This window comes from Paramisgurnus dabryanus, chromosome 2 (genome assembly GCF_030506205.2).
Source record: "Paramisgurnus dabryanus chromosome 2, PD_genome_1.1, whole genome shotgun sequence".
NCBI lineage: Eukaryota > Metazoa > Chordata > Actinopteri > Cypriniformes > Cobitidae > Paramisgurnus > Paramisgurnus dabryanus.
The window spans coordinates 36821370-36848691 of NC_133338.1; the positions used below are offsets into that span (position 1 = coordinate 36821370).

The window sequence follows — 27322 nt, forward strand, 5'->3', positions numbered from 1 at the left end:
AACAGCCATCCTAAAACCTAGACTAGTATGCACCAACCAACCCAGTCCAAGGCCGCTCCATAAGATCCAGACTAATATTCTCTTAGAGGAAGATCAATACTTCACCCCAAAACCAGTACCTTTGAACTTAATGGTATTTATTGTGCTTTGGTGACGATGCAGGTATGACAGCTGTGCAAGCAGGTTTACTGTAGCACTCCTTCACCTTTTCTCATAACTCAAACTCATTTTGAACAGAGGCCTGTTGTGTATTAACAGGGGCTGGAAACACATTACCTTTCCTACAGAGTAGGTCTGCGGTTTTTGGTAATCAGCCTGCTTATCATCTCTCACTGCAAACGCTGCATCTTTATGAGAATTACACACCACTGACTAGCACCAAACTCCAGAGGCTTTCACATGCCTCGGTTTAATATAAATTGATTTTTTTCTTCTTGTCATAAGGATTGCCGACTAGATCTAATATATCTGGAGTCCGTCCAGAGAGGGGTGATGTGTATCGAATTCGCAGCAAGCCTTTGTTCACAATTACACTCCCACCTTCTCGAAACCCCAATCCTCAACCTTTTCAATTTCTTTAAGGTGATTGTGGCCAGACTTGAGGTGTTGCATAGGGAGCCCCCTCACTCCATTATAGGATGTGGAATGGAGGCTAAAAAGTAAGCACTTTTTCCATTCTACTTGGAAAGTGTTTTTGTATAAATCATATTTTTCCTCTGCATCTCTCGGCTTAACTGGCTGCTTTATCAACCTAAAAATGCTAACCGTTTTTGAACTTGCCAGCTGCAGGCTTTTTAACGTTGAGAACAATCTCGCTGCGTCAATACAACAACAACTTAAAAATGTTGAGTCTTAAGAGAGCATTAGATGTTTATAAAAGCAGCACTTCATATCAGTTAATAGTTTTGCCTTTTGGCGGAAAATCCTTTCACTAGCTGACTGAAATGGGAATGTGTTATCCAGCATCTGCCAGGTCTCTTCTATTCACTTCATGTCTGCAAGGGGCAGTCGATTACGTTTGGTTTCATTTATCAGAAGCTGGATGTGAAAAAGGTGGTGAATAGAATAGAATAGAATGTAGCTTAACTGGGCTGTGTTAGCATTGTGTTAGCAGTGCAAAGGTCATACTGTAGATTCGATTCGCTGAAGCATGCAAGTCACTTTAGATAAAAGAGTCTGCCACTTGCATAAATGTAAATGAATTGAACAGAATCATTACTGTCACATGATCAATGTCGTGGTTCTTCCAGGGTCATATATGATGTGTGTGTAAATGTAAGTATTATATTAACGCAAGGTCTGAACAGTTTGACCTCTGTATTGTATTTAATATTATTTGCAGTGACGGTAGTATTATTTTATTAGCTCGAACTTCCAATTTCCTTTTCCACCTTTGTGAAACTCCTACAAGCTGCTTTTACAAGAGTTTTATTACTAACTGCTGAAGGGGAGTTTTTATAGGAGCTCTTTAATATGTATATAAATTTCTTCAACAAGCAGAACGCCGTACAGACTGCCTTAACCTTAAAACTATTTAACCTGGAACTGTCAACATCTGAATATTTAATGTTTAAAGTCACAATGAAACAGAAGTAGCGAATGTCTTCTTTTCCCTGTCTTGACGTATAACTGAGTGAAACGGCTTCTGAAATGAGAAAAAAGATGGGACTGGAATTCGTCCATCGAGAATTCATTGAATCGTTGGAATGTTGCTATTATCATGCAATCTATTCCCGGGCCCGTCCCCTCGCTATTTCTTGTGACCGGAAGTAAAGAGAGATCATTTTGAGGAGGAGATTAGTGTTTTCGATTAAAGATTATGAGGACAAATTCCTTTTTTTTTTATAATTAAGCTCACACGTAACTGATATATATTCCCAAAAATTAAGCTTTCAATTTCTTTGTGAAAGCCCCAATTAAAATACATTTAGGAAACTATTCAAAGTTTATTTGTGATTGTAATGCCCTTTAAAAAAAAGTAAAATTTGCAAGTACCTTGGCATTCCGTGTATATAACATGGTGTATGAACATGGTAATTGTGCAGTACAGTGATGCATTACCATTCAATATTGTTTGGAGGAACAATTTGTATTTCTTTTGTTATCCCTATAAAAAGAACAAGAACCTCATCAGATGGTATGTTTGCATAGTGAGCTAATTATTTGTGTTTGCAAGTGTGCCTATATTGTGTATGTGAGTATATGGAGGATCTTTTTTGTAAAGATTATCTGTATGGTATATATTTCTCCAATAATAAAAGAAAGTACAAGAACCTGCTGTAAAGGTACTAGAGCATTTTTCCCAATCCTCTCATTATTTGACAGTTATCGCAGTCTTACATTCTTAATGCTACTCAAGTTGCGGTGAAAGATAGATTTGTTATAAGATGTAAATATTGACTGTTTGGCTCACCCTCAAATAAGATCCATTGGGCTTTTGGAAGCACGTTATTAAGAGAAATCATTTGACTGATTGATAACAGAGAAAATAATTAAATGCACTTCTTATCAACGTCTGTTTCGGTACAGTGCAGAAGGAGAAACTGCAGGAGTTTGCAGACCACAGAGGGTCTCCTACTAGTACATACCGGACCAGTTTTGCTTATACTCTGTACACCATCTGGTGTGTAAGGCTTTTGATTGTAAGGCTTCCTTAAAAACATGTCTTTATACTGTACCAGGAAAAGATGAGAATATTGCAATTGAAGTGGAATTTAAAAAAAATAATAATCTCTTTTATCCCAGTTTATTATGATATCCTGACATGTATGGCACATATTTGGAAAATCAGGAAATGACTTGACATTTGTGACACATAATGTGAAATTTCTAGTAAAGAATAAGAAACTACTAATTAGATTAGAAGCACCAAAGTAGTCAGATCCATGGCTTTCTAACACTAAATTCAGTCTTTGGCATGGCCTTACTCAATATTAAAGATAGCAAGGTTATATTTTCACATAATGTTCTTTAAATTAGTATACAATTACAAAAATTACTTAAGCTGGGTTTTTTGCAGATTGGGTCAGGTTTTTCCACATATAATAAAAGCCTATGTGGCAAGCATATGTCAGTTGTTACTACATTTGATTCCTATTTAACTGCATTTCTGTACACACATTTGTTTTTCTTATTTATTTGGTTTGTTACGTTTCTTTGTCAAGGAATGCAACAAAGACAGGGAGACACCACACAACCGCTTAATTAATTAAAATCTGACCAATTCAAACTAACAAAACCAAAGGAAGATTAATGCCCAAAAATCCGTTCTAGGGAAGGAGGATCACAACGAGAACTCCTCTAGTGTGGCTGTGGTCTCCCGTAACTTCCATATCCTTACAAACTAAAATTTTAAGTAAAGTTGTTTTCTAAGGTTATCCACAGCAGGTTGCAGATGATTGATGATAGTGTGTGTGTGTGTGTGTGTGTGTGTGTGTGTGTAATACAGAAACTATCATTACTCTGCCCAGAGACATCTACACATACACTATATGGTAGCCCTTCGTAGGTTGATTTCCCAAAATGTGTCATTTTGGTTCAACATTGTTCTGTCTGATGGAACGATCCAAAAATCAATAACTTTTGGCAAACAATGAATTTTGGCAGGACTGCAGGGCAAGAGGGGCTGTAGCATTTGGGAAATAGTGTTTTTGCAGCCTTTTTTAGTGCCACTAGTGGCGGGTAAATGACACACTTAACCTTTTGAGGTTTTTATCACTCCCAGTTGTTTTGATTTCGGTGAAATCAATGGTAAAGACCAACAAACTAATTATTAGGTTAGCAGCATCACAGTAGCCATATCCATGGCTTTCTAACACTAAATATAATCTTTGACATGGCCTTACTTAGTCAATATTAAAGATATCAAGGTTATATTTTCACATAATGCTCTTTAGTAAACAATCACAAAAAAAGGACTTTTGCTGCAGACTGTGTCACGTTTTGCACTTATAATGGAAGCTTATGGGGCAAGCATTCATCAGTTACATACTGTATGCTTCCTATTTAACACCATGTCTGTACACACATTTGTTTTTATTTTTTTATCTTTTTATACAAACTTAAATTCGAAGTAAAGTTATTTTCTAAGGTTATCAACATCATGTGGCATATGTTGACGATAGTTGTATGCAATACAGAAAATACTGTTACTGTGCAGAGGCATCTATATACTTTATGTAAGCCTTTCATATGTAGATTTCCCAAAAAGTGTACTGTGTGATGCCCACATTACTGTGTCTGATTGAGGGGTCTGAAATACCAATAACTTTTGGCTTAACCAAACAATGAATTTTGGTAGGACTGCCTTTTTTCCAAGCTGTGGTAGGCAGGACAAGGAGGGACTGTAGCATTTGAAAAATAATGATTGTTTTTGCTGCTTTTTTAGTGCCACTAGTGGAGACGTAAATGACACACTTAACCTTAAAGGTTTTTATCGCTCCCAATTGTTTTGAACTCTTGAGGCTAAACTACGGACACCTTTTGACTTTTCGAAAACTTTTGCACCTGAAACAGATTCATCAGAAATCCTCCTGCCATCAAGAGCATCTCGAAACTGCTCCCATCCTCCTAAACAAAATAGGCCTCTGCTCTGCAGTCTTTATAGACGGTTTCATCGGACGCACGTGATACACTTCTCGATCCGAACTTTACTTCCGGTTTCGTTTTTTTAATGGTCTGACTAGTTGCTAAACTGATCTCTTGAACAAATGCCTTGTCGAAAATAACAAATGTTTTGGTATCCTAGGACCTAGGTAATCTATGTGTTGTTTTTTTGCTTGTTATATAAATAAACTACGTTTAAAGTACTTTGTTGTTATTTATTATTAGCGGAGTTTACCGGAAGTTACGTGCGGACCGCGACAGTGGCTTGTTTATATTGTTACTGCTGATACCGTCTATACAGGGCCAGATTACAAAGTATAGCCTCTGATGATCAACTTGTGTGATGACTCACCGAGCTGCCCCCACAAAATGGCTGTGCCAATATGTCATTTAACTCAAAGCTTGTGGTTTGCCCTGTGCACTTAGCACTTATCTTCCCTATTTCAGGGAAGCAAACAAAAACAGAAGAGACAAACAGCCAACAATCACATACATTACTATCTACCGGCTCTGACTGATAGATTTGTCTTTCTTGACATTTGATTTTCCAAGCCCATTTTCGCCCAACAGGTGTGTCCTGTATATTTCAATCAGCCTTTTGAAATGCACCAGAGTTTTGGTGATTTGGGCTGTGGAAGGTTTAATGGAGGCTGGGTTGTGTAGCATGTGTCCTCTATGTGTAAGTAGAGGGCTTTAGCCAATGATTGATATAACCCAACCTAAACCTTTACCAATCAGCATCTCATTATCACAGCGAAATACTACATCACCCAGTTCAAACAGCTGTAATGAGCTAGCATAAAGAATCGGGACTCTGTTCCACTTTCTCCAATCGTTGCCTGCTCTCTCTCTCTCTTTCTCTCACACTGATTAAATGTGCTTACATTCACAGGAATATTCCAGTATTAAGTCATAACTTATGTTGTATTATGATTATATAAGTACAATGTATACACATGAACCTAATAGCCTGTATCATATCCAGCCAATATCCATTTACTTTTCTTCAAACAGTATGTAGATGTATTTTAATGTGGTCACTGATGCTTGTGTTTTATTTTCGCAACCCAGTCGGCATGATTCTCTTCTGTTTTCTATAACAGTTCACACTTTTTTATTGTTAAGGTCTTACATTTCAGTGCACTCACAGACAATGGATTTTTCACGCCGTGCCCTTGCTTTTCCGTCGAGACCGCAAGTTTTCCAATATTGTCTTCTGTGCTTGTTTCCACAGGGTCCCATTGAGAACGATGTGGTCATTCATGTGGCACTGGTAGCAGAGAGTCAAAGGTAAATACATTTTTCACGTCTCTTTCTCTCAACTGATGTGTGCACACTAATTGTTAGGCTATTCTGTAGCCTTCATCTATCAGCGCACTCATTTAAACCTTTTCTGGTGTGCGTATGAGGTTAAAGAGGTCATGTGGCCAGCTGGTCCCAGCCAGTCCTGCTTTGCAGTTCATTTAACATTGTTCACCCCGGCACTTAAGCCACCTCTCCACTCATTTACAACACATTCCTTAATCAGGACTTCCACTCAACCACCGGCACCTTCAACGGTATCACTTAAAGCAGCCAGTTCCTTTTAACCTTCTCTGCAAAGCTTGAACAGCGTTGCTCAAATATTAAAGTAACTTGACAGTTACATTGTGAATGGTACACTGGAATTAGTTTGAAGTCTTTTGTCACTTATTTAAATGATCATGGCATTAAATGAAAATGCTGAATAAAATAAGGGTTGGTTTTTGAATGTTAGCTTCAGAAAGCTTTGTATATAGACAGACATTCAGACAGAGAGATAGACCGGCCAACCTAATAAGTGGTTTAAAATAAGGGAATGAAATAAGCTGTGATCCTACGAAATCAAGCACCATCAGAAACATACCAATAAGACTGCAAGCCTTTTTCGGCCTTGTAAAAATGTAAAAACATAAATGTTGCTATAGTTTTAGTTTTGCTCTTGTGTTTCAGACTGCAGGTCTTCCTCAACACGTATGGCATCCAAACTCAGACCCCGCAGCAGGTGGAGCCCATTCAGATCTGGCCCCAGAAAGAACTTGTGAAGGTAATACTGGATACAACTGATCATGAATCAAACTAAACAACAACTAATCTTTCAGACCAGACTGAGCAATGTCTGTGACATGCAGTCAATTAAACGATTAATCAGTTTATTAAGAGGTCATTCAGCCTGGACCGGCTAGCACACATTACTCATGCTAGTCATTTTCCACGCTCTTACAGATTTACAGCATGGTTGAAACCTTAAATAGAACACTTTGGATTCAATCAGTTTGACAAAATATGCCTTAAATTGACTTCAGTGTTTTACCCGATGTTCATATAATCCAATTTGTGAACATATTAGTACAATATGAATGCATAGCGGCACCATATAAGTGTTTTCATCTGCTAAATAATGTTTTTGATTATTCACTGACTGACCTGTTTCAACCTGTTTATTATAATAGACTATTTTTATTCCTATTATTATCATCGGCAAATCGTTGTTATGTGTTTTCTGCCTTTAACCGCAAAGCACCGAGAGGTGTTTGAGGAAGAGTATTCATGTTTGTTCTTCTGTCTGTGGGTGTGTGAGTAGGTGGTTTTGTTACAGGAACGTGCTATGTACTGCAAGTTTAAAGCTGTTTGATTTCATGATATCAGCCTAGAACAGTATGCTGCTTACTAGAGTCTGTTCAGTTCCGATGTGTGTGTGTGCGTAACTGCACACATAGCATGCATTAGAAAGAGTGATAGTTTGCTGAGTATGCCTCTGTAATTCTCTGTAAGGATGCTTATTCAGTCGCTGACCTATTAGAGGCAGCTGGTGCTCTCTGCGTAGTGCTGCCTACTTACATTTACATCAGCTGCCCAACTGCAGCAGAGTGCCAGCTACCCTCACCGCATTCACCTTTCGTGGTAAATGCCACAATGTAGCATTTGAGATCAGGGCTTTAATGGCTGATGAGAAGTTTACAGAATTAATTTCCCATTTGGTGTTTATTTGTGTGCGAATGTTTGCAATAATGTTAAGGACTGTGATAGATTGATGTATTGCAGTGGTTGGTATATTGGATATTTGGATTTTTTTTTCAATTATCGCCATTGGCCGATAAGTCTTTCTGTTCCTTAAATTAGATGTTTCTAATAAAAAGATGCTCCGATTTGAAGCCAACATCTGATGGATTCTGAAATGACCAAACATTCTCTTTTAATGTCATGTTACGCTTAATACGCTAGCCTAGAAATCTAGACGCACCCTAGCGGCCGCAAAATATATTTGCTGCCAGGGTTTAGTCTAGGCACTCACAATACACTTAACAGCTCCAAAAACCAAAATTTGGTCAGGCCAATCACATCGTGTGTAGCGTCTGTGGGGCGGGCTTAACATGATGACGACAGAGCTGCAACTGTTCCTACTTGAAAACAAAGAATGGCTGCTGCTGCTGGCGAACAGCTTTCTTTTGAAGCGGCTTTGGCCGCGAATCTGGAGGAATTAGACTTATGTTTTTCTTTGAGAGAAGAGCAAATAACCCTACTGAAGTCCTTTTTAAGCAAGAAAGATGTGTTTGGAGTTTTGCCGACTGGTTACGGTAACTACATCACCTTCTTCGTTGCTCTGATTGGTCATAGCGCTATCCTATTGCGTACAGAGGCATTTTGAGGGACAACCTTATATCCCGCCCCTTGCATTGAGCCGTTTGTGTGAAGAGTTGCCAGACCTTATGTACATCTTGATGTAGGTCTGGCTAACCAGGCTAATGTTACGCCATTTTACACACAACAACACTCACTAGCGTGCAAGAAAGTCCTATCTAAACAGTACTGTGAGGTGTCATATCCACAGTACAAATGTCTTGTACTTAAAGTCTCCCTGTAGACAATAATTTTATCACTTAAAGGAAAACAACAAAGTTTTTACCTCAACTTAGACAAAGAAATTATACCTATCTTTTTTCAATACAAGCACTTTATATTTGTACAGCATGTCATGAATTTGTTAGCATTTAGCCTAGCCCCATTCATTCCTTAGGATCCAAATAGGGATGAATTTAGAAGCCACCAAACACTTCCGTGCTTTTTCCTATTTAAAGAACGTTACATGCGTAGTTACACGAGTAAGTATGGTGGCACAAAATAAAACTTGGCAAAGTGAATAAAAAATGAAAACTGTATTGTATGGCGGAAGAGTACTTAGTTTGCAGCACTTCAACCTATAGGCGCAGTAATATTGACGGAAGTTTGAGCATAAGGGGGAATAGTCAGAAGTGATGATGTTACTGCGTGCCCGAGGTTGAAGTGCTGCAAACTAAAGGGCTTGTTATAGTCATGCGTAGGTCCTACGGCGTAGGTTCCATGTCCATTTTCATTTATACTTTTGGGTCGTCGTCAACGTGCAAACACAAACGCAGACCGCTGGTAGGCAGTATCCACGCGTGTAACCACAGTAGCGGTGGCAAGTTTACCCACAAACGAAGAAGAAACAGTAACTTGTTGTGTATGATTTGAGAAGACCAGCAATGATGGAAGTAAATAAACAGCGACTTTTGTTGCAGTTTAAGTTAAATCACTCCTCAACTTGGCTCATCTTTGTTTTCACCGTGGCAAACGGAAAAACCTATGACACAGTTTTTTTTACCTGACGGGAGGGGTTCTGGTGAACCAATCGCAGCGCTTGCGGTCCGCGTAGAACTGACGCGCTGTTAAAAATTTTGCGAGGTGCACGTCAGGCTACGCAGAGCTTCGCACAGGCTACAGATAGAGCTTATGCACGACAATAAATCGGGCTTAAGTGTTCTTCCGCCATACAATATAGTTTTTATCCGCTTAAAAAAATCGTCACATTTTATTTTGTGCCACCATACTACTCATGTAACAGTCTTTAAATAAGGAAAACATGGAAGTGTTTGGTGGCTTCTAAATTCATCCCTATTTGGATCTTACGGAATGAATGGGGCTAGGCTAAATGCTAATACATTTACGACGTGCTGTACAAAGATTAGGTGCATGCATTGAAAAAAGATAGGTATGTATTCATTTGTCTAGGCTGAGGTAGAAAAATGGTAAAATAAAAAAAAGTTTGGTGTTTTCCTTTAAAACATCTTTTTGAGCATTATAATAGCATATATAAAATTTTACCTGTCTCACTAATTTCTTAATGCTTTAAAACAGCTTGAATGTAACTTTACCTTGCTTCATTTAGTATATGCGGATATAAAAATGTGAATTGCTCCCCGCCTCTACTTATTCACACAGCTTAGACCATAGATATTAATATGCAAATTAGTCCCTGCCTCTACTCAATTGCAAAGCTCTTTCAATATCTATGAATTTGCAAATTTGTCCCGCCTCCTCTCTTTACACCCTCTCGGACCATAGATATGTATGTAAATAAATGCTACATTTGGCAGTTTCAGACACATAACAGCTAAGTCCGGATTCACAGCGGGACTTTTAAAGTGTATATTCCTAAATATTATGCTCAATAAATGTTTATATTGTTTTACCTATTTTCAATTTGTCTCCCATTTTCCGTGATTACATTTGTCGACCACTAGTTGCGAGTTTTGAAAACATATTTTTACATTTAAGTGAACTGATTCATCATCATTATGCGTTCACAAGCAGCTTTTGAAGATTCCAAATAAAATCCATAGCAATTGTTTGTAATAATAGCAAGGACTCCTGTGCTATTTTTGTGCAAAAATGCCTTTTAGAAAGGAGCCTTGGCAACACCTGAGGTTGTTTGTTAGTCCGCCTCTTTCCTTTAAAATCCTTCAGCCTGATATTCTTGATTAATCGTGTGCAATACTGGTGCAGATAAGAGTACGTTTCGCAGACATGCTGTTACTGATCCAGCAGGTGCGCCTGCAAAAAGCGATACGAGTGTGAAAGTCTTTATTGCTGAACCTGGGATATTAAAGAGGTTTGTTTCAACATCAGCGCACCGGTTTCACAGACCTTCTTGGTGCACTACAGGCTTAACATGCGTGACATTTGCAGGGTTCGTGTCAGGCATGTTGAGCTCGTGATTAGAGGGAGGGCGGTTCTCTCGATTCAGTTGTCTTCCCCCTCATTGCTATTCTGCACGCAAGGTACAGAGATCCGCACGGAGTGAAAAAGAGTTCTGTAGCACAAAGCTGTCTGAAAATGCTCAATCCGACAACTGCGTAAATTAGCAGCTCTCTTCCTCTGTTTCAATGGAGTTATATTTATATTTATGCATTTGGCACACATTTATCCAAAGCAACTTACAGGGCAACAGCATGTGTTCATGGGATCGAACCCATGACCTTTAAGTTGCTAACATTTGCTTCTACACGAGTTTAGTTCTCCTCAGCTAGGGCTTGTTTTTTTTGTCACACACTTGCACACAAGAATTATTCGGAGAATATCAAACCGCAGAAAGGCAGAGAGAAAAAGTGTGCCATCTAATGTTGTAAATGTGTAAGCACATGGCACTAGAGTATCATCAGTGGTGCTCAGATTATTGATCATGGATGGGGAAGAGGATTGCCGCAGACTTAAATTGTCATTTTGATTTTGCTGCATAATAAGCTACTTATTTGTGACGAGACTTTTTTGTACTGAACTGGTGAACTATAACTAGAAGGAAACTGCTGTGTAGATTTACATTGCAGGAGAGACCACACCTGGAACCAGACCAGCATATAGACCATTAGTTCCAAATGGAGATGTCGTCCATATGTAATACAGATTAACTATGTGATATCGTAGTGTATATGTGCACATATCTTAACCTTAAAATATTGGCTAAAGTGAATTAAAGGTGCCACAAAATGCATTGATACAATATGTTACATAGAAGTTATGTGACTTTATTAAGTTAAAAAATGATCCAGAGACGGTTTAACATGTTTATTTACAAACCTAGAATTTGCCTTAAGATTGAAATTATTAGTCTATTATTACCTTATTTAAAGGAGTCATGAATAAATATTAGTCTGTTATTACCTTATTTAAAGGAGTCATGAATAATGAAGTTGAGCTCTGCCCTGATTGTCTGATTCACAGCAAAGCTCATGTTAGTAGCTCACATTAAGTAAACAGACCTTATTATGTTTCAGCCTGTATCAGATGAAGATACAGATTTTTAAGAAAAAAAAACAATTGTTTAGAGATTGGAAATTGACGTTTCTGAGTGTTATGTTTGTGTTTTATTTAGTATGGACCTGCAAAATAACTGTAACGTCAATAGTAGAACTTAACCTAAACCCTAGCATATAGGATTAACTAGCATATAGCACTACCTTTGTTTTTAGCATTGTAACAACATTGTAATTAATGTGTAGTAAAGGTGACAAATTTTTCAATTATGCAACGTATACTCGAAATGTGTATTCTGCATTTAACCCATCCCAGTGAACACACACACTGCAAGTTGTAAACACACGGGGTGTGTTTAGGTTAAGGTTAAGGTGCCTTGCTCAAAAGACACCACAGTCGCAACCCGCCGGCCGTGAGACTCTGACTCTGAGAACTCTCGGGTTTCAAGACCGACTCTCTAATCAATAGGCTACAACTGCCCCCAGGTTGGGGCGTACATCACAACTGTAACATCACAGTTGGTGTTATGTTGAGATTGGCCTGTTTTTCAGCAACCGTTTGCATGCCGAGGTTTTCATAAGGTGGTTTACATAACGATATGTCATTGCAATGTACAGAACTCTTATTATTAATCTATGCCTAGGCAAATACAGTTTTATATTCTATGGCCCCTTTAACCTTTTGGGATGTACTTACTAAATGTCCAAATTATATATAAATAATGTTATTTTTTAGTTTTAAATTAGGGTGTTAAGTCTATAGCAATTACAAATCTATTAAAATATTTTTTCCTGATTCATATAGGTAAGTAAGCATGTTTATGTGTTTGTCTATGTGTGTTTGCAGGCATACCGCTTCCTCGCCGTCAATAAGAAACTTGGTTTGACTGGGAGACCAGATAGACCCGTTGGCTGCATTGGCACTTGCAAGGTAACCAGGGTTCTGTTTTACATCCTCTCCTGAGTGGAAATGCAAACATCTCCTTATTTAATGTTATTCATTACAATTCTTTGTGATTAATCTTCATAAGGCTCAGAGTTAAACAGTGTCTGCCATGATTAAATATTAGTCCTCTTTTTTAACAACACACAAACTTGAACTATGGCAAGACGTGTGAATGATTCTGAAACCTGGTGAGCTGCCTTGATGCCTATAATTCCTATATATAGCAAGAAAGCCTATAAATGTAATATGTATTTATTTGTGGTAGATAAATAGTGCTTTTCTGGGGAAGCGTGAAATCATAATCATATTACCTGTTTTGCATTGCAGTACTGTGCCTATACAGTCTTTATATGCTTCCTGCGTAGGCAGCTCACTAGGTTTTGGAGCAGAGTCTGTGTTTGTGGCTAAGAGAGAAAAATGCTGTGATGATTGAGAGAATGCTTAATTGTTTGCACAAAACAAGAAACAAAAAATCCACAGTCCAGAAAAGAAAGAAAAAACCTTTCAATTACAGAAAAAACAACATTAGTCTACAGAAATTCAATATGCGTTTTCGCCAAATTTGTTTTGTGTTTGTAATTTTTTATGGATCGTGACATTTTATAAATTGAAAACTCTAAAGTAAAGAATCTCTGTGCTTGAGGGTGAATTTAAAGAAGCAACGTTTTTTTGTGCACCGTATTGATTCAGAAAGAGCACACGTTTTTAGTGTTTGTACTGTATGTTTAAAATGAATGTCATGTGCTGTCTCTGTTTAAGTACTGCGCTTGTGTAGTATATGTCTAAAGTTTACAGTCATTTTGATGTGTGTCTTTTCGGTCTCCCTCAGATTTATCGGATTCTTGGTAAGACTGTGGTCTGCTATCCAATCGTATTCGATCTCAGTGACTTCTACTTGTCCCAGGATGTCATGCTTTTGATCGATGATATCAAGGTAAGCTGGGTGATGTCACACCTCGCCGGTCCCTCAGATGAAGCAAGAATAGGACTCGCTTTATATTCCACCCCATGTCTTCTCTTTCTATATAAAGAATCAAATTCAGGACAAAAAATGGTCAATGAACAGCATTCTTTCTCATAAATCATCCATCTCAACCTCAGAGTTACAAAGCATTTTCAAACTTTCCCCTACCCGTATGTACTTTGTGTTTATTCACCCCAGGCATACACATTATTTCATATGTGATTGTGTTTTTCTACGTGTGTGCTTTACAGAATGCCTTGCAGTTTATAAAGCAGTGCTGGAAGATGCCAGGTCGGCCACTTTTCCTGGTTCTTATCAGAGAGGACAACATCAAGTAAGAGTTTATCTCAACCATCAACAACCAACCTGTTTTTGCATATTAAAATGATAGTCATGTCAGCGCTTGTTTGATAGGGGAAGCCGATTCAACCCCATTCTGGACATGCTTGCATCATTCAAAAAGGGAAACATTGGTGGGGTTAAAGTTCATGTGGACCGACTTCAGGTGTGTGGCTTTTAGAAATACAGTAGATCATTTTACATGCACATATGATAAACCATTCAGTTGCGTTGTGTGCATTAATTACCAGCGGTTTAAGTCATTCAGTCTTTATATCTTTCCATGAATACTGTTTAGACCCTGATTTCAGGCGCTGTGGTGGAGCAACTGGACTTCCTGCGTGTCAATGAAGCCGAGTAAGAATTACCGTCCATTTACTCGGTTTTCTTTCAAATCAATACATGTTCTCTGGGTCTTTTATACTCATTATGGTTCACTCGTTATTTGTTTTGAAGCACTAGAAAGATACTGCCCCCACTGATTTTAATGCACAAGGCAGCTTTGTTTTCCTTATCCGTGTGCCACATTAAGTACCTTATTGGCTGTTTTCTCATTGAAACGTCGGTAGAATCCCAGAGTTTAAGAGCTTTGAGGAACTGGAGTTGCCCAAGCACTCAAAGGTGAAGCGTCAAACCAGCACACCAAATGCCACAGACCTGGAACAGCAGCCTGAGATCAATGCTGAGGAATGGCTCCATAAATCCACATTTGAGATTCTTCAGAAGTTTAATGTGAGCTTAGCAAACCGATGTGCAAAATGGATTTGAGTTAAAAAATGTGCTTTTATATCTACAACGTATTCTGTTATTAGGACTGTGATTGCTTAGCCAGTCAAGCCCAGCTGGCCAGCATCCTGCTTCGAAAAGAAGGTGTTGACTTCTTCGATAGAAACGGTAGGTAGTATCTTTAATAGATTTTAAAGAACAGTCTAGTGACGTTTTTCAATTTCTCTTCCTCTACGATGGCAGGTCTTTCTTGCTAATGAATTAATGAATAATAGTTTAAAAGTCCAGAGTATTTCAGGGCTGGTAAAACTGTTTGCTATTTTAAAGAGCCACATGACACCTCTTACTGCACGGCTGCTTCTGCAGCTCGTCTGAATGAAACATCCACAGCTGTAATCCATTTAGTGCCTTCATGGCTAAGCTCTGAGTTTGGAAATGCTAGCTCACACCACCCTTGTGTCATGGTCTGCCATTTAACAGTCTAATTCCTGCAGTTACCATTTATCTTGGAGCTCAAGATCATTTTCTACAACCCATGGCGAGATTAAATACGTGGCTATATGTGATTTCACGACTGAGCCATAGGTTGCGTTCGACATGTCTTTGGGCCCAAATGCTTCAGGCGTGTTGTTAGTTTTAGAGACGACCAAAAGTTAAAGTATTAATTTTTTACGGTTAATGGGCTGCTGTTAACCAGATTGAACCATTTTTATGTCCAGAGCATCTCAAGGATGAGTTGGAGAGAATTTATAGAAGAGCTGGAAGCCGAAAGCTTTGGTAAGAGTTTTCTCTTACTCTCCCCCCCCAATTATTTTTTAGCACTAGTGTACATTAGGGTTACATTTATTTTCTTTTTAGTGGGATAGAGATGTTTACATTTTAAATTGTACTAACTAGGGATGGGCACAAGTGCTCGGTAGTGACAGGAACGTAGATTAAAACTATTATTGCTGTATTACTCCGTATAAAACATTTTACACCAATTGAAATTCTTTAACAATACACAGAGGTTTCTTTCTTAAATTTCTTTGCAGTCGAATTCATAGTACAGCAAATCGCTGTCCAGTTTAACTGCAATACGCTCTGAGCTGATAAGAGGGCATTTTTAGACTCTTCACAGCACAGCATCTTAAAAACTCAATGCCCCCTACACCCCATGAATTAGGGCTTGGTATCGTGTCAGATGTTCCAGATCGATTTGATTTCAATACACAAGCTATCAAATCGATTCGATTCTCGATTACATTTTTGATTCCAGTGCTCGGATCGGTTTTTATACTCGATTTTTGATTCAACTCTATGAATATAGATTTAATATAAATACTTTATTAATAAAAAAGAACAGTGAACAGCAGTTTACAAGTGGGTAATTAATAAAAAGAAATTAAAAGCCACAACACTATCGTCGTTGTCTTGCTTGCGAAAGCTAAAATGCTGCCATACCTACGACTTTTATGTGAAAGTGGCATCAACGTCTATGTAGCACCTGAAACCGCCATTTTAAGCACTAAAGGAATGAATGAAAGGCTCGCATATCTCTCCTTGGTAACATCACGCATGTCAAAAAAGAAGGTGACATCTAGTGAAGAAGACTAGTAAATAGATTAACGTTAATCTTACGTTCAATGTTTGCGGAAATAAATATGAAAGAAAAAAATCGATTCTGCTCTTTGAGAATCGACTTTGAATCGACCACATAAAAAAAAACGATTAATCGAAAAATCTATTTTTTTTGCCCAGCCCTACCATGAATACATACATACAGTAAAATGACCACAATGCCCATCACTAGTAAAACAGGTATCCTTTAGGGTGGTCCTTATAATGGGTCAAATTTTTTTTGTTTAAATGTTCAACTCTCACCCCCTAAATGTGTTAGGATATCAATAAAAACACACTGTGCAAAATTTTTAATTGTTCCTACAATATCTAGATGTTGCTCAAAGCCTTTGAATATTTCCGAAAACACAGATTTTTGCAAAAACTTTGTTCCAGTTATTTCACTCTCTTTTGATCCGAGTAACCATATAGCGGAGTTTCTTCTTGTTGCTTCAGCCATTGTCTCAGTGTATATTGTCTGTTGTGCTTTATTCACCTCTAAATATTAATTAATATTGATATTATTTTTTTGTATTTATTTATTCAAACATATTGATGGGGTGCGAGCATAAACTTTTAAAAGGTGAAAAATAAGGACCACCCTATTATCCTTGTTTTTGTTTGTTTTTTCCATTACTGATGTTACATAAAAACTAAACACACTATGCCCATATATTTTTAATCACGCAACCTCTCGAAGGCTGGCGGTGCGTAGTGCTGCGGCCGTCATCCAGAAGTTTGCCGGTTCTATAGCACCACATATTACCACTATGTTGGTCCATGGCAAGCAGGTAACTGGCTAGCGGTGCACATGACCTCTGCATGTGTGGTATAAATGTTGACACTGTGCCAGAGGATGTGTTAACTCATAAGCACGCAGCACTCATCCCTTTTGTTTTTGTCCTTATTTTTACACCCGCTTTATAAAGCTGTTGGTCTGATCACCCTTAGAGAAACCTAGGGGGCCATTTTTTGTTTGTTTATTTCCTTTTTAATTGCGTAATTTTGTGCCTATGTAGAATTATTTTTATTCCCCTTGTTTCACAAGTTACCAGTATAACTGATTTGTCCACTTTTTGTTTGTCAATTAATTTTTATTTATTCCTCAAAGGAATCCATCAGCTAAACACGAAATTGGTGAACATTAAAAGAGTTACTCTGCTTTTCCATGATAATAAAAGAAAGTGTATTTCAGAACAGTAGTTTAGGGTCAGCATTAAGTCAGCAGCACTGTGCTTGAATAGCTTCTGCAACCTTGTCACTTTATAGTGCAGAGGGTCAAAGTTTGTCATATAAATGATTTTGAATTCTACAGGGAGGCACAGTCTTGGAATATCAAACACCTTATTTATTCAAATGAGCATCATGCTGTATTAGACTATGTGAAAGTTTAGATTATTTGAAGGTGATTGTTGCTGTTGGCCGCTCCCTGAGTGAGAATCTCTCTGTGTTGTTTTGTACTGTATTGTGTTGTTGTGTTCACCAGGTCCATTGTGCGCCTTGCTGCCAGTCTCTTAACTAAACTAGTGGACAGCCTTGCCCCGAGCATTACTAGCATTTTAGTGCATGGCAAGCAGGTAAGTGAAAAACAAGAACAGGGCCTTATCAGCCGCAAAAATATACAACGGTCAGTAAGTCCGCATTTTGATTTTCAATCAGGGATTTCCCACAAACATTTTAATGTTCACCGATTACCAATCGGTTCAAATTTGTCATGTATGCTTCACCTACACATCAACTGTACAGAGGTCATGATGGACCCCCTTTAACTTGTAGAAATCTAACCTGCTGCCCTTTTATTTATGCTTGTAAGTTGCTTTCACCCAGTGTTGTTGCAGCCATCCCATGTTTCATTTTGTGTACAACATTTAACATCTGTGTACATTTACTTAGTTTGCTTTGTGTTAAGACAAACATTACGTGTGGTGTGCAGTGTTTGTTTAATGAACTGCCATAGCTTCCCAACCTAGAGCCTTTGAGCCCCTGGTGGTTGTGATGTGATTCATCAGAATAGAGCACTAGAAGAGAATCTGCATATAAATTGCATCCTAGGGGTCTAATGTTATGGGAAAGATAAATGAGTACGTTTTGGTTTGAAATATGGGTCATTCCTTGCATACAAGAGCAGTTTGGGCTGACCTGCATGTTGAAATGCTTGTCTTTGCCTACTTAATATAAAATAAAGATGAGGCCGCCTTTGTGCTCTTTCAGTTATTTATGTATTTAAGTAAATCACAGCAAGAGGTTAATTTATAACAGAGCTATGTGGTATACAAATGAAAGTGTTATGTCTCGTGGGATTTTTAAGGAGATGCAAGCCAACAACTACGGTGTGTGACCCAGAAATTACACTACATAGCCAAAAGTATGTTAACATTTCTATCTACAGTACAGTAGTTAACATGTTTGACTAGGCTACTTAATTCCATTGAAAATAAATCTTAATGCTAGAGCATACAATGGGATTTTAGAGAGCTGTGTGCTTCCAACTATAGCAACAGATTGGAGAGGGTTTTTCTGTTCAAGGTCCAAAAAGAAATGGTTACTTAGTCGAGTGTGAAACTTGCCCAGACTTGAATGATTTGAGCACCTTTAGGATGAATTAGAGCCGAGACTGCAAGATGGTGCCCAGTATTCAGCTTTGGTGCCTGACCTCACTGATACTGAAAGGGAGCAAATTCTCAGATATATTTCAAAAATAGTCAAAAAGCTGGAACCAGTTAGGTAAAACCAACTCTTAAATCTTTTTCTAGTAAATGTCTGCAAAACAAGTACATATGGGTTTGTGTTTGGAAGTACACATACTTTTGGCTATACAATGTATTTGGATATTGAAGTTACACAGAAAATAAATGTATGAGTTTCTTTGCATAAATAATTCAACTAAATTGTGCTAGATGTTAGATGCAAAAATTTTACAAGACGTAACATTGTCATTATTCAATTACTTTTAACCAGTTGGTCTCAAAGTTATATTTTAAAGGGGACATTTCACAAGACTTTAAGATGTTAAATAAACCTTTGGTGTCCCCAGAGTACGCATGTGAAGTTTTAGCTCAAAATGCCATATAGGTAAATTATTATAAAATGTTAAAATTGCCACTTTGTAGGTGTGAGCAAAATGTATCGTTTTGGGTGTGTCCTTTAAAATGCAAATGTCCTTTAAAATGGCATTGCCGTGATTGGATAGTGCAGATTAAGGGGCGGTATTATCACAAGAGGAGGCAAATTTCAATGACCTATTTTTCACATGCTTGCAAAAACTGGTTTTACCAAAACTAAGTTACTGGGCTGATCTTTTTCACATTTTCTACTGGGGACCCAATTATAGCACTTAAACATGGAAAAAGACAAATTTTCATATGTAATGTCCCCTTTAAGGTATTTTTTTTAGGTTGTTGGGTCTAATTTTTAGTTCACTTGTTAGACAGGTGCGTTGGCAGAGAAACTATAGGCTGTAAAACTGTGGACATAACACTAACATTAGTCAACCATTAATTTTCCACACTTGAAGTGCATTTATTGTCTTGTTTGTTAAAACAGATCCCCTAAGAAATGCGGTGCTTATAAAGTGTGATTCTTTACAAGAAATCCCACTTAGTTTGATATTTTGTTATCCAATGCAATGAAATTCATATATTTAATATAGCAAGTCATTAAAGTGATTAAGAAGTGTGGCTTAGGCATTAATACTTAAGGGGATGTTGTATAAATGTATGCCAAATTATCTGTTTTCTTACTGAAGGGCATGTATTTATATCATGTTTGATGAGTTTACTTGTTGAAATTTAGTGTCGTACATGGTTTAATATGTTAGAGCAGTTACTGAAAGTTTAGCAGTTAAAGTATGAATCTATAAAACAAATGAATCTATAAAGCAACTATAACATAGAGACTGATTAAAATTTCTCTTCTGCCAGGTGACTCTTGGACTGTTCGGGCATGAGGAGATTGTAATATCTAACCCCCTGTCTCCAGGGGTCATTAAAGACATCATTTACAGTAAGTGCAGCCCACACGGTGAGCGAGAGGCCGTGCTGCAGCAGGAGCTGGTCATCCACATTGGCTGGATTATCTCCAACAACCCAGAGCTCTTTAGCGGGATGCTTAAGATCCGTGTGGGGTACGCCATCACCTGAGCTTTTCTTGCAGCATGCATGCATAACATGAAGAGCTCAGATTCAAAACCCTCTTAAGTGCCTCTGACTTGAGTTCTTGTAAATGAGCATTTTTTTTATCAGGCTCTTATGTTTAAGTTTAGTAATTTCACTTTAATAGCAATCAAAAGGTGATTAGTCAGTAATTTCATGCAAAATATCCACTTACTCTTTACTGTTATTGTAAATAAAGGTAAAAGGCTCAAAATATCTCTTGCACCCTGACATACAGGTCCCGTTGTTCATTTCCTTTGCTAAAAAAATTCAACATGGCATTTAATGGATTTTACCAACAAAGCGGTATTTCAGAATAAGGATTAAGCCAATTTGAAGCAAAAGTATATGATGAACGTATAATACGTGCTGAGAGCATTTGGTGAATTAGCATTATCTCATTTTTGACAGAGGTGGCGTCTTATTGGCACCTGAGCTCTTCATATATAAATTTAATTTCAATTTTATACAGATCATGTAAATCATTAATAAGGGATGTGATGCATGTATTTGTCATATTTACTTTTCATTCAGCTGGATTGTTCAAGCCATGAAGCACGAGTTGAAGATTCGAGCCGGGGACATGCCATCCCAGGACATCTACCAGATGTCCCCTAGTGATGTCAAACAGCTACTGTTGGATGTCCTCCAGCCTCAGCAGACTGGCAGGTGCAGGATGCCCACCATCTGTCTGTAACTGTATTGTAGATTCTGCCAGATTCATGTTACCTGCTGTGTTCAGTCAACAACAATAGTATTTATCATAGTGTTTGTCATAATTAATACTAGTAGTGCAACTGTTTATTCAGTTATTATTAAGTCAAAAGATTAAGGGGTGGTTTCCCAGACAGGGACTACACTAAAATATATGTAAGAGCTGTCCAAACTGAAAACAACTTGTACAGACATATCTTAAAATGCATCAGTGCCCTTTGTTTTGCCTCAAAATGCACGGCAGTAATGTTTTTAGTAAGGCATGTTTGTTAAAGCTAATCTCTGTCCGGGAAATCACCCCTAAGTTGGTACGTATGGAGAACAAAGTCTTCTCAGAATGTAGAGTACTAACGTGCTTTTAAGGTTAACATTTTACATTGTGAAGTGATGGAAAATGTCAAGACTTCACTTTATTTATTCAAAATAGTCCTTCTGCAGATCTATAGTTATATTCCAGTATGGCATCATTACATCTGTTGATCTTCTAAACCTTTTTCAGATCATGGCTTAATAGAAGGCAAGTTGATGGCTCACTCAACCGAACCCCCCTTGGCTTTTATGACCGTGTTTGGCAAATCCTGGAAAGAACACCTAATGGCATTAAAGTTGTTGGAAATCACCTCCCTCAGGTAACTTCCTTTGAATTCTTTAGTCATTCAGTGGGAAATAGTAGCTGTAGGCTTGTGAAATAGTTCAGGAATACATTACTTGATTAAATAGGATTGACCATGTCCATTGTTCACTCTTTTACAGCAACCTACACTATCAGATATGACCATGTATGAAATGAACTTTTCACTGTTGGTGGAGGACACATTGAAGAACATTGTTTTGCCTGAGTACAGGCAGATTATTGTTGAGGTTAGGCATCATTTTTTATTAATAAAGTCTCCTGTAGCCTTCTGTTTTCAGCTGTCTAACATTTTATCTTTAATGGACTGAATGCAGCTTTTGATGGTGGTGTCAATTTTGCTGGAAAGAAACCCAGAACTGGAGTTTCAGGAGTCAGTGGATTTGGACCAGCTTGTTAAAGATGCCTTTGCAGACTTTCAGAAAGACCGCAGCAAACTCGAGGGCTCTGAGAAGAAGGTGAGGGCACTTTAAAAGTGGACTTCTAGTTTAAACCATATATACAGATTTGAAAGATTTAAAAGATTGTTTTAGACCCAGTGGTGGGTAAAAGGATAAAAAGTCTACATTTGAAATTTGAAAATGAACTTATACTAAAGTAGATCAGCATTTTGTGGTAATGCTAATAACATCATACGCAACACAGGACAGCATGGAGGCTTTCTACAACACACCAGCCCTGGGAAAACAAGGCACGTCCAGCTACCTGACCAAGGCGGTAATGATCCAGCTTCTGCAGGGAGAGGTTAAGCCCAGCAAAGATGATCCTTGCTCTGTCAGCTAAACCAGCACAAACTCAATGTTACATTAACTCTGTCAGATAGTCTAACCTAGGATTGTTTTTTCCCACAAAAATGTAAATATAAATGTGTTTATTCAACTTGGACTATTCATCTATTTTAAAACCCAAAAGAAAACAGTTAGTTTGGGAACCTCCCAAAGTCAAGCGGTGTTAGAAATATCTCCAAGGCTTCAATCCATTGGCTTTGTCTTTTGCAATCAATCTCTTATTGTCTACCATATTGACTACTGTAATAACAATTCACTTAAGGTCAGTATGTTACATACGGTTAAAGAACCACTGAACTAATTTAATAAGTCTGCATGTCATTATTTCTGCACATGTTTTTTTTTGGAATGCCGTGACATAAATGTTGTATGATATGAACTGTTTTACAAGTGATAATATAAGCATTTTTGCAGCTGTTAATATATTAGATTTTTCCAGGAGGCCTACATAGTCTTGAAAATCATTGATGTTGTGTAGAACAAAAATGTTTCTTAACTTTACGTAGTTTGTATTTAATTCTGATCCCATTATGAGTTTACTTTAGAGCCTTTATGTGTCAGTTTTTTCTTTGTTTTTGTGAATGCTGATATGAAGTAATCCAAGTTTTTTTTCAGTGCATTACTACTTAAGAAAAGCTATATTAAAAGAAGTAATAGAAAGTGCTTTTTTTTGCTCAAAGGTTTGTCAGTAATAAAACATGCTCATGTTGCATTAGACCTAGTTACTGGGGAAAATCTCAAGGGAAACTTTCAGTAGAAGTCTTGTTTGTTGGAGTGAGTGGGTGTGCGCACCGAGTTGCTGGTTTATTATGCTGTCTACAGATATCAGCTTGCACTTATGAGAGTCTGATCAGACATCTCAACAGTTCTCCTGAGGAATGACTCGAGGAGATGTGTCCGAAACTCAAAATATATTAAACTTGGAGAGCATATTAAGAGCCCGAAGAATGCGTCTCTCTCCCTGAGGCATCGCAGAAGCTCAGAATGAATAGCAACATTTATTTCCAATAGAGTTTATGGTTGAAGTTTTGTCGATTATCAAACTTGAATCACAAGCTATTAAGGCAGAATTCTTCACGTACAAGTGTGGCCAGTCACATGGTCATTATGTTCAAATAGGTCCATGTGATAAATGTCTCATCTGTTAAGAGAGCTGACTGAGGTTTCTTCTTATGACACTTTGTGGAATAAAACACAATTCCTGTGATGTACTGCATTTTGTTTCTCATTTATTGTACGTTATTAATCAATGCACCATTACACCCAAACATGCACATCCAAATGAAGGTACACTTCAGCATAACTGTTTCATAAATCAGTCCAACCGCTAGAGAGAAGCAATCAAGACTAATGTTTTCTCTTTAAGGTCCCTCATAAAAGTTAACAGGCCCACTTAAAGTCAAAGTGTATCTGGCGCTACCGAATGGGTTGTCTGTCATTCATGCATTACTGCTCTTTGTACCCTTGAGGGTCCCAGATTTGTATGCACTGTAAATTCTAATGGGATATTTTTAACCCAATGCTGGGTAAATATTGGACAGAACACATGTTGGATTAATAAATAAACATATGCTGCATATTTATTTATAACATAACATGTGTTCTGTCCAATATTTACCCAGCATTGGTTTACAAATAACCCAGCAGAATTTAGAGTGCGAGACATGAGTAAAAGGACATGCAGTTTTAACCAAAATAGGGCAAAAAAAAGGGCACTTATGGATAATGTGAAAACTACTAATGGATTTTAAACTACTTGTGGTGTTTATTTGATCTTTGGTTGTTGGTGGTATGACAAGAAGTTAGAAGTTACAGTATGTATGAATGAGCAAAAATGAGTTTTTTGTGTGTTAACTTGTCAGCAGTATAAGTCATTGGGTTTTTGGCTGCTTTAACACTTGCCAGTGATGCAATAAATCCTGATTATGTACAGTCCCAAAGAGAGCCAATGCACCATCTTTCATTTTACCTAAAAATCAATTTTGCATTTGCTGTGGAAATCACTTCTATTGCAAATGCATAGCTATGCACTTTAAAGCATGCCAACCATTTCAATCCCACTTCAGTCTCAAACCCTTCTCATACTGTATGCTTCTGTGCCCAGGAGATGGTGCTAAAACGGGTCATTAGCTTAAAAGTTCAATAGTTTTATAAGGTATTTCTTACTCTTTTTTTTTTTTTTTTTTCAGATTGTCTGGAGTTTTATTTATTACCACAAAAAAATTCTTCGGATTTTAAAGGTTCTTTATGGAACCATTCAGCCAAACATGATTAGTCAGTAAAGGCTTAGATTCCCACAGTTTATGAAGTAATGGCGTACGTAATAACCAGAAAAGTTAGTCACAAGCCATCAACTTCTCAAAGATTTCCAAGTTAAGGTAGTTTCAAAGAATGTGAGCTATTTTTATAATCATGCTGTGCTTGTGAAAGCTTCTTATTTACTGTCTTATGACAAATACACTGCCATCATTGTGAAAGCAACATTTGTAAAACAAGGTGTGCCTCTTTTGACAACTGCTTCCTTTGGAGGTCACATTTGTCAGCTGCATATAATCAAGTTTCTCAAATTTTTGAAAGAAAAAAACATAAAAATCATAAAGCATTCACTGTAAGCCATGATCACTGCAGTTTAATTCAAAATTATTTTGAAATCTAATCTACTGAAATAAGAAACAAGTTAAAATAATAAAATTATGATTCAAGATTTTTATTTGTCACATACAGTACACAGAGTTATATGCATACATACATACATACATACATACACATACACTGTAATTTTTTGTTAAATAAACTCTTCATTTACAAGTCATTTTAACTTAATATTATTTATCTTGACAAAAAATTAGTTGCTATAATTTTTCTATCTAGCAGCAACACAAACTTTTTTTAAAAAAGCACATTTTTAAGTCAGAAGAAAGGGCATATCATGACATTAGCATTACCAATATACCCTGTAATGTTTCAGAATTGTTTTATAGTCTGTTCCAAAAGATACCCTACTCTTTAGAACAATGGTAACCACAAACATTACAGAAACTTTTTTAAATACTAAGACAACAGAATACTAGTTAATATAACATAAAACAACACAAAACTATTTTAACATTTACTCCCATTATTCAGTACAGAATGCTATGAACAGCAAAATCCTCAGCCAGGTGTGAGCAATGCTACTTTAACACATCATCATTTAAATAGTGTCTAATCGACTGATTTAAGTAATAAATCAATACATATTTTTATTATGTTAATTAACATGTTTAAAATAAGTTAATTGGACAAGGAGAAAAATTCATATTAGGAGAGTTCACACAGAAATGAAAATTCTGTCATTTCATTCTGAATTTTAATTTTTGGGTGATCTATCCCCTAAGTCACTTAACTGTTATCCAAAAAAAAACAATCAACCCAGATTCAGATTAAAGGCACTAGGTTGCAGTGTGATGTGAAGCTCACAGCTGAGAAGAGCTATCTATGCCTACAACACGGGTCTCTTGTCTCTCTTGTTTTTGTTGACGTAAGTTCTTTGAAGAAAAAGCATAGAGAAATGGATTCACGCAGCTGTTGATGAAAGTAAGACATCCAACAAAATCAGCGGTGTAATTTAAATCTAGATTTGATTTTGAAAGTTGTGCCAAAATATCCACCAGCTTGATTATATGGTGTGGAGCCCAACAAATTAAGAACATTATGATAATTCGGGTCACCAGTATGGTTAATCTCTGCCTGTGCTTTAACAATCCTTGGTTCACCTTCTTGTGCAGGTAGTAATATGATATCAAAATGACTGTCAAAGGAAGCACAAATCCAAGCAGCGACTCCAGTGCAGCAAAAGCAAGTTTCACGTCGGAATCCAAGATTCTTTCACACTCTGCTTTAGTTTCTACTTGAATAACATTAGTTGTTAATACACCAGGACATGAGAAAACCAATGCCAAAATCCAGCAGGTGAGGAGGAATACCCGCTCTTTTCTCTTGTCCATTTTGGGACACATCTGTGGATGCCAGATCCGTAAACAGCGGTAGACACTCAGCGCAGTAACTGTTATTAAACCCGAGTATGCGCTGCAGAAGGCGAGTCCTTTGAAAAACTTGCAGGTTGGTGTACTAATGCTGCATTGCTGACTGTAGATCCACCCAGGCACGGTTAGCAAGCACAAAATGTCTGCAACAGCCAGGTTCAGCATCAGATGAACAGTAAAATTATTCTTTTTGAAATGCCGAACAATTGCAATAATAACTGCAATGTTTCCAGGAACTCCAATAAGGAAGAAAAGACCCATCAGACCATTGGTGACCAGGTTAGCTGTTGACCAGCTGGTTAAACAGGAGGTCTGGTTATTCATGTTGGAAAACTCTAATGCTCTTCACATTTTCCTACTTATTTATACTGTGTTTCATCACTTACCGACATCACACTCCCATGTTTGAGGAAGTTGCGTAACTTTTGCATAATCTCACAGATCTAGACCAATTGTGTTGATTCTGTGTGCATTTATAAGATAATGACCAATAGACCATCATCTGGGCTGACAACATAGATCTTGTCGATTCAAATCCTGTGCTGCAACACAAGACCGTAACCACACCTTGAACAATGGGGGAGACCAAAACATTTATGACTATATGTTTATTTAAAACATCAAATGTTGAGGGGGATTATTATTTTTCACAGCGATGTCATTTTTCTTTAGAGGCTTTCTATTAAAAGCTTTTCATCAGTTGACCATTAATTGGTCTTATATAAAGCTAAAACATTTATAAATGATTGTGGATGAGATTGTTT

At 37.4% G+C, this 27322-nt stretch overlaps 2 protein-coding genes across 5 annotated transcripts in view; one reads left to right on the forward strand and one right to left on the reverse strand.

Annotated features, from left to right (window-relative positions):
• Window positions 1-23749, forward strand: part of phkb (phosphorylase kinase, beta) — a 75534-nt gene extending 51785 nt beyond the window's left edge. For 3 of the 4 annotated variants that reach the window (XM_065289311.2, XM_065289313.1, XM_065289314.2), the window contains 17 exons: window positions 5840-5895; window positions 6577-6670; window positions 12523-12606; window positions 13451-13555; window positions 13837-13919; window positions 14000-14090; window positions 14223-14281; window positions 14494-14656; window positions 14737-14818; window positions 15370-15427; window positions 17736-17826; window positions 20170-20372; window positions 20935-21069; window positions 21614-21743; window positions 21868-21975; window positions 22063-22203; window positions 22391-23749. In XM_065289311.2, coding sequence (XP_065145383.1) covers window positions 5840-5895; window positions 6577-6670; window positions 12523-12606; window positions 13451-13555; window positions 13837-13919; window positions 14000-14090; window positions 14223-14281; window positions 14494-14656; window positions 14737-14818; window positions 15370-15427; window positions 17736-17826; window positions 20170-20372; window positions 20935-21069; window positions 21614-21743; window positions 21868-21975; window positions 22063-22203; window positions 22391-22528 — 1821 coding nt within the window. In that variant the 3' untranslated portion in view covers window positions 22529-23749. Of the gene's footprint in view, window positions 1-5839; window positions 5896-6576; window positions 6671-12522; window positions 12607-13450; window positions 13556-13836; window positions 13920-13999; window positions 14091-14222; window positions 14282-14493; window positions 14657-14736; window positions 14819-15369; window positions 15428-16949; window positions 17041-17735; window positions 17827-20169; window positions 20373-20934; window positions 21070-21613; window positions 21744-21867; window positions 21976-22062; window positions 22204-22390 lie in introns of all 4 variants that reach the window. The other variant, XM_065289312.2, reaches the window with a different exon arrangement.
• A 1505-nt stretch (window positions 23750-25254) lies between these two features.
• Window positions 25255-26897, reverse strand: LOC135778940 (C-X-C chemokine receptor type 1-like). The gene has a single exon (XM_065289589.2). The coding sequence runs from the start codon at window positions 26880-26882 to the stop codon at window positions 25989-25991; it is 894 nt and encodes a 297-aa protein (XP_065145661.1). The 5' UTR covers window positions 26883-26897; the 3' UTR covers window positions 25255-25988.
• Window positions 26898-27322: the final 425 nt, after the last annotated feature.

Excerpts from the sequence above, each read along its gene's own strand:
- LOC135778940 (XM_065289589.2), bottom strand. The coding sequence starts at position 26,882 with ATGAATAACCAGACCTCCTGTTTAACCAGCTGGTCAACAGCTAACCTG.